The 14436-nt window shown below is 38.6% G+C and overlaps 2 protein-coding genes across 3 annotated transcripts; both read right to left on the bottom strand.

The window, feature by feature from the left end:
- Window positions 1–1461: 1461 nt before the first annotated feature.
- On the bottom strand, window positions 1462–2998 carry LOC108789018 (cytochrome P450 1A5-like). Its single transcript, XM_018558933.1, has 2 exons — window positions 2868–2998; window positions 1462–1813 (listed from the first exon to the last, which is right to left on the bottom strand). The coding sequence occupies exons 1-2, from the start codon at window positions 2975–2977 to the stop codon at window positions 1510–1512; spliced, it is 414 nt and encodes a 137-aa protein (XP_018414435.1). The 5' UTR covers window positions 2978–2998; the 3' UTR covers window positions 1462–1509.
- Window positions 2999–5864: 2866 nt separating this feature from the next.
- On the bottom strand, window positions 5865–12161 carry LOC108789015 (cytochrome P450 1A5-like). Of its 2 annotated transcripts, XM_018558930.1 has the most exons (6): window positions 11325–12161; window positions 10923–11049; window positions 10088–10177; window positions 8835–8958; window positions 7271–7357; window positions 5865–6216 (listed from the first exon to the last, which is right to left on the bottom strand). In XM_018558930.1, the coding sequence occupies exons 1-6, from the start codon at window positions 12159–12161 to the stop codon at window positions 5913–5915; spliced, it is 1569 nt and encodes a 522-aa protein (XP_018414432.1). In that variant the 3' UTR covers window positions 5865–5912. The 2 variants fall into 2 exon arrangements, with proteins under 2 accessions (XP_018414432.1, XP_018414433.1); XM_018558931.1 differs by lacking the exon at window positions 7271–7357.
- Window positions 12162–14436: the final 2275 nt, after the last annotated feature.

Here is a 14436-nt window from a genome sequence, read left to right as displayed (position 1 = left end):
CCAAAAAAAATCTGATTGGAGAAGGAGGGCTGCAGAGATGTGATTGGCTGGCTGAGGAGATGTGATTGGAGAAGTGGAAGGGGGGCTGCAGAAATTTTATTGGAGAATAGGGGTCTGCGGAGATGTGATTGGAGAAGGGGGGGCTGCAGAGAAGGACAGTGTCAGCACCAATTCAGAGATGATTTTAGGATCTACAGCTGAGTGATACACAAATAAGATAGATTTTTGTTGATAGTTAAGTTATTTGAATGCATTTTTAAGAATTAACTCCTGAGTTTACTGTCACTCTAAACTGTCGCACTGTAACATTCATTTTACATTTTAAATGTATTAGCATGTTATTTCTTTAAAAGATTATACCTTCTAATCTGTTAGGTTTACCGAAAAATGGCCTGTCTTAAAGCGGAAGTTAAGAGGTTTTAAAAAAAAGTGCTGCGGAGGTGTTTGCCATAATCTGCTAATAAGCACAGCATAATATACACATTCCACACTCCAAACCATGGAAAGTGCAGGGTGAAAAATGAGCCACTGTTGCATGAATTTCAGAATGAATAATGAACCTGAGATGAAAAGCATAGTAAAGCACTTTCCCATTAAAGTACAAATATTGGGTCAATCTTGTCTGATGACATTTTCACATGGACATATTTTGTTTGATGCAATTTTCGTTGAGCAAATCTTATTGGAAAATGCAAAAACCACTGTTGTAGAGTGAATGTGGAAGATCGAATCTTGACCGCAACAGGGGCAAATTTCTAATCTAATCAATAATACAAATAACCCCATAGGGTTGGACACCAGATGCACACACAAAATTAAGGTAAAACTGAAGAACACCATTATTCTTTTATTATCTCATAGAGATCATAACAATACTATATATGTAATTCACAAAGTATTCCATTATGTCATTGCAAGTATTTCATTTACATAGAACTGGTTTACAAAGTAATTGCCAACAGGACAAGAACAGACAACAAGGAAAAGTGCTAATTATGTACCAGGATATAAAAAATATGCTCATAATTTTAACGAGACCACTGTAAGAACATGATTCTGCTGATGAGATAAGCGTAATTCTTTATGTTTGTATGGCAAGACTTGGCATAATATTACACTGGTATACAGAAAATGAATACACATAGGCAAGTAGTGAAGCTTTCACTACTAACGTCCCCGAATCTTAAGCATTTGGTCGTATTTACCAAACAGCCTGTTGATTTATATTAATATAGCTTTACTAAGACTTATAGTTTATTCCTTCATATATATCATATACCAATAAACAGCTTAATTGCTGAAAGTCTATTTTCCTGTAACAGGATGATACAGTTCAGTTTGCATAGTCACAAAGGATTCATAAAAACATGAGGTTCCACCGTGATAGCAATATTAAGCCCCAGACATGATCATATTTATATGTATGCAGAAGTAACACCATAAAAATGGTGAACCAAATGCATGTAGTCCTAAATATTGCATGGAAGATGATTTGCTCATGTTAGAGTTCTACTGAGTAGCCATCATAGGAAAGCGCAGTCTGGCAGTCACAAGGTGCCGTTTGTGTTTCATGGTGAGTCCATACAGAGGGGACATATCCAGCTTCTCAACATCTTGTATTGAAAATTGCAACTGGTGGAACAGGGTGGTGAGGAAGAGGAAAACTTCAGTTCTGCCAATGGCTTCACCAAGGCATCTTCTCTTGCCCAAGCCAAAAGTCAGGACTTTCTCCATCTCAATTTTGTTTATTGATAAGCCGTCCTCATGTAGGAAGCGTTCTGGTCTGAAGTTAAATGGGTCTTTCCACAGTTTCCTAAGGTAGTAGAAGACGCAAAAGGTCTTAGTATAAAAGACAAGCAGAAAACAACATCCTGAAGTATAAAAAGTTGCAGCTATTAGAGAATCTAAAGTGTGTATTTACCATTATTTTGCCTTCTACACAAATATATTTTAACTATTGAATAGAAATCCAAAATAAAAAAAAGATACACAGTTGGACACCTGTACCCCTCAGCATCTACACATTGCTCCCAGGGCTGCACATCTTAAGGGTCGATGATGCACTTTTGGTGGTCCTGCACTATAGTAATCAGGTATTGGTCCAACATCTTTCATCTACTCTTTAGAACCCCAACCAAGAGAGACCCATAGCCAGCCTTGCCAAACAAAGCTCTACATAAAATTCAACAATAACTGGCCACCTTTGTGCTCTTTACAACCAAACTAATGCATCTGCCTGGAAGAAGCAAACCTTGTTTGTTTTTTAACAAACCAAAAACCATGTGGTTTCATGAGCAACACAAAACTCATATATATTGATAATAAATTCCTACTATCATGGACACCCTGGCTTAAATATGGGCTTCCCTCAATAAGTTCTTACTCAGGTGCTCATCTTAAATCACTATTAAAGGCATCATACATAATGGCTGATTCCGGACGGCCACGATCCACTACCATGACCCCTAAGCTACTGCTCGCGGTATACTGAGACGCCGCAGCTGAAGCGGATCTAGACAATTATGTCTGGATCCGCCCAGCTGCGTGAGTGACAGCTGGCTCTGCCTATCTAGAGGCAGAGCCAGCTGTACCCGCCCCCTCCCCCGTCCGTTCCGCCAGTCAGCGCTGACGGATGGGAGCAGGGAGGGGGGGCATTCAGCCCATCCCCTGTCACGGCAGAGAGCTGTGACAGGATCGGGAGATGAGCGAACACCGGTATGTGTTCGCTCACTTCCCGATCTACTGAGCCGACCTGTGACAGTCCTATTGTCACAGGTCGGCTAGAACTATGAGGTGAGTGAAAAGCACTCACCTCATAGTTCTCCTTTAACAAAAATAATAGAAACAACAACAAAAAAGATACTTACGGATCATGATTCACTTGCCACTGGTTGATCATCACACATATACCCTTGGGTATGAAGTATCCATTGAGCACAGTGTCAGCGGTGGTACTGTAACATATAAAGACAAACATCTTACTTACATCCAAGTATCAGAAATGTAGCTGACTGACCTTTTATTTGTTATTAAGTATCTAAAGCCAACACTTTTTTTTCATTTTGAATGAAGTACAAAATGGTAAACATCTTGTCAGTTTTTTTTCCATCTGTGTGGTATTAGGGAGATTTGCCTTCACTTCTTGTCCTGTAGACACAACAGGAATGAAAGGAACTCTCTCACTCTGCAACAAAGTGAGAGAACTCCCCTCTGATACAGTTGTCAACAGAACAGGTTTCCCCTTTGGAAGATTTTCCCTCTATTCCTGCTCTGGTGTCACCTCATTCATTTTCAGTCCCAGAATGAATCTCCCTAATGGGGATTCAGCAATAAAATCTAGACAGGAGTTCTATATTTATTCAAGTACTATATCTATACAAAAAAAGTTTTGCCTTTAGATACACTTTAATTGTGATATATCATTCAAATAGTACCTGCTGTACAATTCAATGATAACGCAAAGAATAAGAATTTCTACAATGCCACAAGAAAGTTACCAACTCATTGATTTATTATTTAAATACATGGACCACCGAGTTTATGTGGCTAACCTTCACAACAGATTCCCATTGGAATCATTTTTATAGAATGAGAACTGAAATTTGTATAGCTCTAGCTGGATTACCGTTAGACCTTCTATACTAGACTGTGACCAGGTCTACCAGTTTATGGCAACTAAAAACACAAAGCTGTACTCTTCCCTGAGCAGCATTTTCGCAGTTCAATATTTTTTTGCAATGAATGCTTCTTTTCAGGACCAGTTTGCTTTCAGACAACATCTAAAAGAGAGCTGCCATCTTTCTTTTGTTACATGAGGCTACATTCAGAAAGCTAACACACCAGGATAAGAATTCCTTTTTTCATAAAATTAACAGTTATTTTACAGTCACATGCCTGAAAACAAAGAGCCTTAGGCTGATATCAGATGGCCGATTATAGTACTAGAGACAAATGGCCATTGGTAGGATCACTAAAAAGGCTGCCTGTCTGCCCCTATGGAAGTGCTTCCTCTGTAGACAGATGCAGTGAGATGATGCTCTGTTGTTGGCCTGAATGCTGCTAATCTGGGAGCGACATCTCGCTGCCTCCACTACAGAGGGAGTGATTCCTTAGGGAGAATCGTGTCTATGGTATTTTTTCACAGCAACAGTATAGCTGTGTATTTATTCACACGAGGGTTCATTTATAAAAGTTCTAACTAGTGCCCCTAGATGGCCATAGGAATTTCCTACACTCGTCAATACCATCTAGGGACACTAGTTAGTGCCATCTTGGGGCGATATACACTGAGCAGAACTTTTACAAATGAACCCCTTAATATTGGTTAGTGGACCCTCTACTTTTTAAAAGCTATAGATATATGCAGCTCTCTGTTTTATGACTACACACAATTTTACTTGGGGCCTGAGGAGATCTGATTGGAGAAGGGGGGCTGCAGAGATGTGATTGGCTGGCTGAGGAGATGTGATTGGAGAAGTGGAAGGGGGGCTGCAGAAATTTTATTGGAGAATAGGGGTCTGCGGAGATGTGATTGGAGAAGGGGGGGCTGCAGAGAAGGACAGTGTCAGCACCAATTCAGAGATGATTTTAGGATCTACAGCTGAGTGATACACAAATAAGATAGATTTTTGTTGATAGTTAAGTTATTTGAATGCATTTTTAAGAATTAACTCCTGAGTTTACTGTCACTCTAAACTGTCGCACTGTAACATTCATTTTACATTTTAAATGTATTAGCATGTTATTTCTTTAAAAGATTATACCTTCTAATCTGTTAGGTTTACCGAAAAATGGCCTGTCTTAAAGCGGAAGTTAAGAGGTTTTAAAAAAAAGTGCTGCGGAGGTGTTTGCCATAATCTGCTAATAAGCACAGCATAATATACACATTCCACACTCCAAACCATGGAAAGTGCAGGGTGAAAAATGAGCCACTGTTGCATGAATTTCAGAATGAATAATGAACCTGAGATGAAAAGCATAGTAAAGCACTTTCCCATTAAAGTACAAATATTGGGTCAATCTTGTCTGATGACATTTTCACATGGACATATTTTGTTTGATGCAATTTTCGTTGAGCAAATCTTATTGGAAAATGCAAAAACCACTGTTGTAGAGTGAATGTGGAAGATCGAATCTTGACCGCAACAGGGGCAAATTTCTAATCTAATCAATAATACAAATAACCCCATAGGGTTGGACACCAGATGCACACACAAAATTAAGGTAAAACTGAAGAACACCATTATTCTTTTATTATCTCATAGAGATCATAACAATACTATATATGTAATTCACAAAGTATTCCATTATGTCATTGCAAGTATTTCATTTACATAGAACTGGTTTACAAAGTAATTGCCAACAGGACAAGAACAGACAACAAGGAAAAGTGCTAATTATGTACCAGGATATAAAAAATATGCTCATAATTTTAACGAGACCACTGTAAGAACATGATTCTGCTGATGAGATAAGCGTAATTCTTTATGTTTGTATGGCAAGACTTGGCATAATATTACACTGGTATACAGAAAATGAATACACATAGGCAAGTAGTGAAGCTTTCACTACTAACGTCCCCGAATCTTAAGCATTTGGTCGTATTTACCAAACAGCCTGTTGATTTATATTAATATAGCTTTACTAAGACTTATAGTTTATTCCTTCATATATATCATATACCAATAAACAGCTTAATTGCTGAAAGTCTATTTTCCTGTAACAGGATGATACAGTTCAGTTTGCATAGTCACAAAGGATTCATAAAAACATGAGGTTCCACCGTGATAGCAATATTAAGCCCCAGACATGATCATATTTATATGTATGCAGAAGTAACACCATAAAAATGGTGAACCAAATGCATGTAGTCCTAAATATTGCATGGAAGATGATTTGCTCATGTTAGAGTTCTACTGAGTAGCCATCATAGGAAAGCGCAGTCTGGCAGTCACAAGGTGCCGTTTGTGTTTCATGGTGAGTCCATACAGAGGGGACATATCCAGCTTCTCAACATCTTGTATTGAAAATTGCAACTGGTGGAACAGGGTGGTGAGGAAGAGGAAAACTTCAGTTCTGCCAATGGCTTCACCAAGGCATCTTCTCTTGCCCAAGCCAAAAGTCAGGACTTTCTCCATCTCAATTTTGTTTATTGATAAGCCGTCCTCATGTAGGAAGCGTTCTGGTCTGAAGTTAAATGGGTCTTTCCACAGTTTCCTAAGGTAGTAGAAGACGCAAAAGGTCTTAGTATAAAAGACAAGCAGAAAACAACATCCTGAAGTATAAAAAGTTGCAGCTATTAGAGAATCTAAAGTGTGTATTTACCATTATTTTGCCTTCTACACAAATATATTTTAACTATTGAATAGAAATCCAAAATAAAAAAAAGATACACAGTTGGACACCTGTACCCCTCAGCATCTACACATTGCTCCCAGGGCTGCACATCTTAAGGGTCGATGATGCACTTTTGGTGGTCCTGCACTATAGTAATCAGGTATTGGTCCAACATCTTTCATCTACTCTTTAGAACCCCAACCAAGAGAGACCCATAGCCAGCCTTGCCAAACAAAGCTCTACATAAAATTCAACAATAACTGGCCACCTTTGTGCTCTTTACAACCAAACTAATGCATCTGCCTGGAAGAAGCAAACCTTGTTTGTTTTTTAACAAACCAAAAACCATGTGGTTTCATGAGCAACACAAAACTCATATATATTGATAATAAATTCCTACTATCATGGACACCCTGGCTTAAATATGGGCTTCCCTCAATAAGTTCTTACTCAGGTGCTCATCTTAAATCACTATTAAAGGCATCATACATAATGGCTGATTCCGGACGGCCACGATCCACTACCATGACCCCTAAGCTACTGCTCGCGGTATACTGAGACGCCGCAGCTGAAGCGGATCTAGACAATTATGTCTGGATCCGCCCAGCTGCGTGAGTGACAGCTGGCTCTGCCTATCTAGAGGCAGAGCCAGCTGTACCCGCCCCCTCCCCCGTCCGTTCCGCCAGTCAGCGCTGACGGATGGGAGCAGGGAGGGGGGGCATTCAGCCCATCCCCTGTCACGGCAGAGAGCTGTGACAGGATCGGGAGATGAGCGAACACCGGTATGTGTTCGCTCACTTCCCGATCTACTGAGCCGACCTGTGACAGTCCTATTGTCACAGGTCGGCTAGAACTATGAGGTGAGTGAAAAGCACTCACCTCATAGTTCTCCTTTAACAAAAATAATAGAAACAACAACAAAAAAGATACTTACGGATCATGATTCACTTGCCACTGGTTGATCATCACACATATACCCTTGGGTATGAAGTATCCATTGAGCACAGTGTCAGCGGTGGTACTGTAACATATAAAGACAAACATCTTACTTACATCCAAGTATCAGAAATGTAGCTGACTGACCTTTTATTTGTTATTAAGTATCTAAAGCCAACACTTTTTTTTCATTTTGAATGAAGTACAAAATGGTAAACATCTTGTCAGTTTTTTTTCCATCTGTGTGGTATTAGGGAGATTTGCCTTCACTTCTTGTCCTGTAGACACAACAGGAATGAAAGGAACTCTCTCACTCTGCAACAAAGTGAGAGAACTCCCCTCTGATACAGTTGTCAACAGAACAGGTTTCCCCTTTGGAAGATTTTCCCTCTATTCCTGCTCTGGTGTCAACTCATTCATTTTCAGTCCCAGAATGAATCTCCCTAATGGGGATTCAGCAATAAAATCTAGACAGGAGTTCTATATTTATTCAAGTACTATATCTATACAAAAAAAGTTTTGCCTTTAGATACACTTTAATTGTGATATATCATTCAAATAGTACCTGCTGTACAATTCAATGATAACGCAAAGAATAAGAATTTCTACAATGCCACAAGAAAGTTACCAACTCATTGATTTATTATTTAAATACATGGACCACCGAGTTTATGTGGCTAACCTTCACAACAGATTCCCATTGGAATCATTTTTATAGAATGAGAACTGAAATTTGTATAGCTCTAGCTGGATTACCGTTAGACCTTCTATACTAGACTGTGACCAGGTCTACCAGTTTATGGCAACTAAAAACACAAAGCTGTACTCTTCCCTGAGCAGCATTTTCGCAGTTCAATATTTTTTTGCAATGAATGCTTCTTTTCAGGACCAGTTTGCTTTCAGACAACATCTAAAAGAGAGCTGCCATCTTTCTTTTGTTACATGAGGCTACATTCAGAAAGCTAACACACCAGGATAAGAATTCCTTTTTTCATAAAATTAACAGTTATTTTACAGTCACATGCCTGAAAACAAAGAGCCTTAGGCTGATATCAGATGGCCGATTATAGTACTAGAGACAAATGGCCATTGGTAGGATCACTAAAAAGGCTGCCTGTCTGCCCCTATGGAAGTGCTTCCTCTGTAGACAGATGCAGTGAGATGATGCTCTGTTGTTGGCCTGAATGCTGCTAATCTGGGAGCGACATCTCGCTGCCTCCACTACAGAGGGAGTGATTCCTTAGGGAGAATCGTGTCTATGGTATTTTTTCACAGCAACAGTATAGCTGTGTATTTATTCACACGAGGGTTCATTTATAAAAGTTCTAACTAGTGCCCCTAGATGGCCATAGGAATTTCCTACACTCGTCAATACCATCTAGGGACACTAGTTAGTGCCATCTTGGGGCGATATACACTGAGCAGAACTTTTACAAATGAACCCCTTAATATTGGTTAGTGGACCCTCTACTTTTTAAAAGCTATAGATATATGCAGCTCTCTGTTTTATGACTACACACAATTTTACTTTTAGTAGAACCTGTAATGCTGTCTGGACTTACCAGTGTGGAATTGTAAAGGGAAGGAAGGATGAATGACGGAACATCTCCAGGATGAAAGCATCTGTATAAGGCAGCTGAGATCTGTCTGATAATTTCGGTCTCCGTTCTCTGCCGATGACCTGATCTGTTACAGGATACAAAACACATTATTTAGACATACATTTAAAGCTGGACTGTAACAAAAATCTAGAAAATGCCATATAATGCAGCTGGCATTTATTATTTTATAATTTCATGTTAATTAGTTAACTTTTACTTCCATGTCCGTTCAGTAAATCGCTCCAGTTCGGTAATATACACACTGGTCTAAAAGGGGGGATATCATTCATGAAAATATTCGACACCCACCAGATTGTTTGTAAATGATGTCAGAGATGAGGGGGGTGTCAGGGGACACACTGTTCTATGTCACAGGGGCACACGGCAGCCACAGACATTCCCCAGAATGGGCTATCAGTAGGGAAAACTACTAGTGATTTAAAATTTAGATACAAAATACATTTTACAACATAATTGAGCATAAGAATATACAGTAAATATAGCTTTACTGGGATGGTTACCAATCAGGCTTAAAAGATCAAGACACTTAAAGGAGTGGTTATTTTTGTGGAAGTGTATATCATAACAGTCAAAAAATAATGAAATTTCCTGAAAGTTTGAATGTACTATTATAAAAACAAAAGTCATCCCTTTTCCCTCCTTTTCAATCCTTAACTTGGCATTTGCCTAAAGACAGCCAATATTTTCTATGGCAAGGGCCAACTCTATGCAATGTGAAATACTGTATTTCAGACACAGACGGTGCTCTGCAACATCTAAACATTACCTATCTCTGGGCAAACCAAACGGTGAGGAGTTTCTTATTCTGAAGTATTGGCTTAAACTAACTAATTTGATACGGAAGGTAGGTTTTTTTTAATGCACGTACTCTTTAAAAGTACAAATATATACTGTGCATAGAATTAAACATGAAAACTTCACTGATAAGCTATTGAATGCTGTTGTTTTATGCAATTCAAGTACCATGAATAGATACATAGATTGTAGCAGCAGCAAGTGAAGTGACATTCTCTTACTCATATAAAATAATCACAAATGTTGAAACTGAGATTTATTTACCTAACTGCGCGTCTGTAGTAAAAGCTATAACTGCTAAAGGGCATTTCAAATGAATTCTAAACCTGATTCAAATTATCCCTCTTCAGTCCTACATCCTATACTCTTTCACTGGCACTATTATATGTGTAACTTACCCAATTCATTCTGTAATTTGTCTTGTATTTTGGGATTAGCCACAAGATACATTAGAGACCATGACAAGGCAGTAGTTACAGTATCGAATCCTAAAAAAAAATAAAATTAAAGAGCTTAGAACATTATATTCTTATTTATTAGTAGACAATACAATACCCGATTTGGCAATGTATAAACCATGTGATGTCCATGGCATCCAAAAATAGCAACTAAAGCCAGAGCATATGTTGCCTATCCTAAAAAGCCATAGGCATCATTCATAAATGTATCTATTGTAAGTTCCTCTAGTGTGACAGAACATACGATGCAGTAATTACCACTGTATTAGCCACCTATCATTGTAGTACAACCTATAGTTTTGTGCTGTCAAAAATTCTGGAAAAGTCTGGAAAACTTCTGAGGAGGAGCCACTGCCAAACCCTTCAGTAATCCAAACAAAGTAGAATTTGTTGGTACATAATACATGAATTAAGTCTTTTTCTAGGTTTAATCTTTGTAATGGGGAAACAAGATAATCTTACTACCTGCTATGATGAACATTCAAACACTTTTTTTTTCTAGGAGAACACTTTGTGCTTTGGACCTACTAAGTATTATAAGGGTATACACTTGGATGTCTAAGTCATAGGCAGTGCTATAGTTACAGCAGCATTACAACACCACCCAGGGCTACATAGGGTAAGATAGGCATAAAAAGTATGAAAGGTTAAACTGCATAAGACATACTCATTGTCAGTGCTGCTTAGTTTATAATCATACACAAGGTGTACACTAGTACTGGAACATTTATGTAGCTACATTTTTAATATACTTCTGCAAAAACGTCACACTTACCAGCCCCAAAAAGGTCATTCACAATGTTAATAATTTTCTTCTCTGGTAGCTGCACGTTGGAGTTTTCATCTACTTTCTTCTCTTGAGAGTGCTGAATTAGAGAATCAGTAATGTCTCGAACAGCATTCTGAAAAAAAAGTGGAAAGCATTAATTATAACAAATTCTTACGGTAGGTTGTACCATTTAACAACTTCCTGAGCTATTAGCTCACATACTGGCAAATTGTGATTGCTTATATTTTATTTTGATGTAAGCATTCTTACATTTCATCTCATTTGCACGGCTTTTTGAAATACTTTTTTTTTAGGTAAATAAACCTTTCTTTATAAAGAATTTCTCTTCCATATACAATATATAAAGTAGTATCCTGTATGTGCAATATGATTGTATTGAGTTCTTACCTTATCATATGATCTGTAATGCTCCTGGACAATCTTCTGGATGAAGCTTGTAAACTTTTTGTTGATTTCTATAAAGTTCTTCATGGTCCGGCTTGGAAGATATTGAAGGATAGGGATAAAATCTGCAGGATTTCCTGATGCAGCTGCTGCTCCAAACTCATCAGTCAGGTTGACCAAGTCAAGGAAGCTTTGGTCATCATGGTTGTAGCGTTTTCCAAAACACATTGCAGAGATTACATTGGCTACAGAAACCACCATGTACCTATAGGGGTCAAATTCTCCTTTCTCTTCAATGAGTTGCTGGAATTTTCTGACAAGGTATTCTGCTTCTTTACTTATGTGTTCTTCTACCAGAGATGTACCAGAAGATGTGAGGGAGGGCGAAATGGCAAAGGTCTTAAGAGCATTATGTGCCAATCTGCGACGAGCTCTCCATACCTCACCAGAATCTTGGCTAAATGTTAAACTTTGTCCATCACCAATCAGGCGAAAGGTAAAGAGGTCAGGGCGTCCATTAAACACATCACCTTGCTTGAGCAAAGCTTGCCGGAGTGTTTGCAGTCCACTCAGCACCAACACAGGCTTTGTGCCTATCTGGATTTGAAACACATCTCCATAAGTCTCACTCATCTTGGTAAGACTGAGATGAGGATTCTTGCTTAGAGATAGCAGATTTCCTATAATTGGCAGAGGAAATGGACCAAGCAATCGCTTTGTACCATGAGGAACCCTCTGTGTGTAGGCTCTGAGGATTAGGAAAACCACAGAAAAGACCACAGAGACAAGAAGCAACTCTGTGGCCGATATCCCACTAAAGTAGCTGAACAAATTAGTCATCTTGCCTAGGGAAAAAAAAAATGGAGAAAAGTCTATAAAACACTGTAGGAAAGGAAACAGATTATAGTCTGATATTCTGCTGATAAAAGCTAGGTATTATTATTGTATATTTAAAAAGCACACAGTTTAGTATTTAGTACACAACTTGAATTTACTAAAAAAAAAAAGCTCATCTTATAAGGGTGTAATAAAGAGTAAATATCTGATAATGTTCAGTGTATTATACCCATGGGCTGACAGGACAGATATCTCACCAACAAAAATAGGCAGCCGCACATCTGTGTCATCAAATGTGTGAAGACCTGCCATGATGGAACTTGCAACTTGACCAACAAAGAGTAACAGCACATGCTGATTGGTGTCTATGACATTGAAGTTTGCCAACAAGCTGGAAAGTTCTACAAAGCCTGTTCCTCAACTGGTCATTCCAGACAGTACTCAGATCTGGTTTGCAGGGATTGGGCTGTGTATAGACACTTAAAAACACTGGGACCTGTGTCAACAGGCTATAGGCTCGTGTAAATGACATCAGTTTGAGACACTTCTGAGATCATTCAGTCTTCGGTACAATTGACCTGCAGTTGACCTCCTTCTGACCTACATTTACATACATCAGCACATTCTATTAGGCCGTTTTCTCATCACAATTTTTCATTTCATCACACATTCGTATTGTGCATATATTGAACATACAGTATATACTAGGGTGTTGACTGTTGCATTGAGAACAAGTAAAATATGTCTAAACCAGCAAACTGATTCATGCCCATTGCCAGACTAACATGGCTATAAACTAAGAATGTGTTTATACTATGCACTGGTCAACTGTAACCAGTAGGTATTTCGGCCATTTGTACTGGACTTCAGGCATTTGATGTCTGAAGATTCCCTTAGCCATTTTTCTTCAATAATTATCAAACTTGAAACCATATAAGCTTAAATCTGGCAACACTCATTATAATCTCCTGTAAAATCTCCTTTGAATTTACCAATAACTCTGTGGCTTAAGGGCCAGCTATGTAACCCTTTACAAATCATGTTGACCCTCACACTACAAAGTCATTTGTAAACCTAAAGTATATTGTACAATTAGACTGCAATATGTGTGGCAAGTGTAACATAGATGAATGAGTGTAGTGAGTTAAAGCATTCATTCTAGAATTTTCTCTGAATCCTAGATACAGTCACATACATGACATAATTCATATATGGTATATATGGTAAAGCCTGGAAACAAATTGTGTGATTTAATTACCTGACATCAAAGAAAGGGTATACATTACACAATGCGCTAAGTAGAATGTAATTCATGTTCAAGTCACAGACTGAACATTGTCTAGTTAGCCTTTGATGGTCATTTTAAGAAGATTAAAAGGTGTAGCTGCATATAATCACTAGGTTTGATTCTCCTGACACATTAACCTGTTCACATTATGCAGATCTTGACAAGTACTCTTTGATTTTGTATTTATATTGTACCATACACATTGTGATAATGATCAAGGCATAATATGATAATGACCAATCCATGCCTGACATCCAAGCGCTTGGAAAATGGTCAATCCATGTCTGACATCCAAGCTCTTGGATAATGGTTTATTCATGTCTGACATCCAAGTGCTTGGATAATGGTCAACCCGTGTCTGACATCCAAGTGCTTGGATAATGGTCAATCCATGTCTGGCATCCAAGTGCTTGGATAATGGTCAATCCATGTCTGGCATCCAAGTGCTTGGATAATGGTCAATTCATGTCTAACATTCAAGTGCTTGGATAATGGTCAATCCATGTCTGACATCCAAGCTCTTGGATAACGGTCAATTCATGTCTGACATCCAAGTGCTTGGATAATGGCCAATCCATGTCTGACATCCAAGTGCTCGGATAATGGTCAATCCATGTCTAACATCCAAGTGCTTGGATAATGAGCAATCCATGTCTGACATCCAAGTGCTCGGATAATGGGCAATCCATGTCTAACATCCAAGCTCTTGAATAATGGTCAATCCATGTCTTACATCCAAGTGCTTGACTAATGGTCAATCCATGTCTAACATCCAAGTGCTTGGATAAGGGTCAATCCATGTCTGACATCCAAGTGCTTGGATAATGGTCAATCCATGTCTAACATCCAAGTGTTTGGATAATGGTGAATCCATGTCTGACATCCAAGTGCTTGGATAATGGTCAATCCATGTCTAACATCCAAGTGTTTGGATAATGGTGAATCCATGTCTGACATCCAAGCTCTTGGATAACGGTCAATTCATGTCTG

Source organism: Nanorana parkeri, unplaced genomic scaffold (genome assembly GCF_000935625.1).
Source record: "Nanorana parkeri isolate BGI_ZX_2015 unplaced genomic scaffold, ASM93562v1 scaffold369, whole genome shotgun sequence".
Taxonomy (NCBI): Eukaryota; Metazoa; Chordata; class Amphibia; order Anura; family Dicroglossidae; genus Nanorana; species Nanorana parkeri.
Note: the sequence above shows the minus strand (reverse complement) of the source record. Positions and strands in the feature narration are given on the sequence as shown.

Bases quoted from the DNA above. Each gene is read 5' to 3' on its own strand.
- LOC108789018 (XM_018558933.1), bottom strand. From the start codon at position 2,977: ATGTTTGTCTTTATATGTTACAGTACCACCGCTGACACTGTGCTCAAT. The intron at 1,814-2,867 runs GTAAGTATCTTT...CTACTACCTTAG, and splicing joins TGGCAAGTGAATCATGATCC to GAAACTGTGGAAAGACCCAT.
- LOC108789015 (XM_018558930.1), bottom strand. From the start codon at position 12,161: ATGACTAATTTGTTCAGCTACTTTAGTGGGATATCGGCCACAGAGTTG. The intron at 10,178-10,922 runs GTAAGTGTGACG...ATTTTTTTTTAG, and splicing joins GAATGACCTTTTTGGGGCTG to GATTCGATACTGTAACTACT. The intron at 7,358-8,834 runs GTAAGTCCAGAC...TATATGTTACAG, and splicing joins CCCTTTACAATTCCACACTG to TACCACCGCTGACACTGTGC.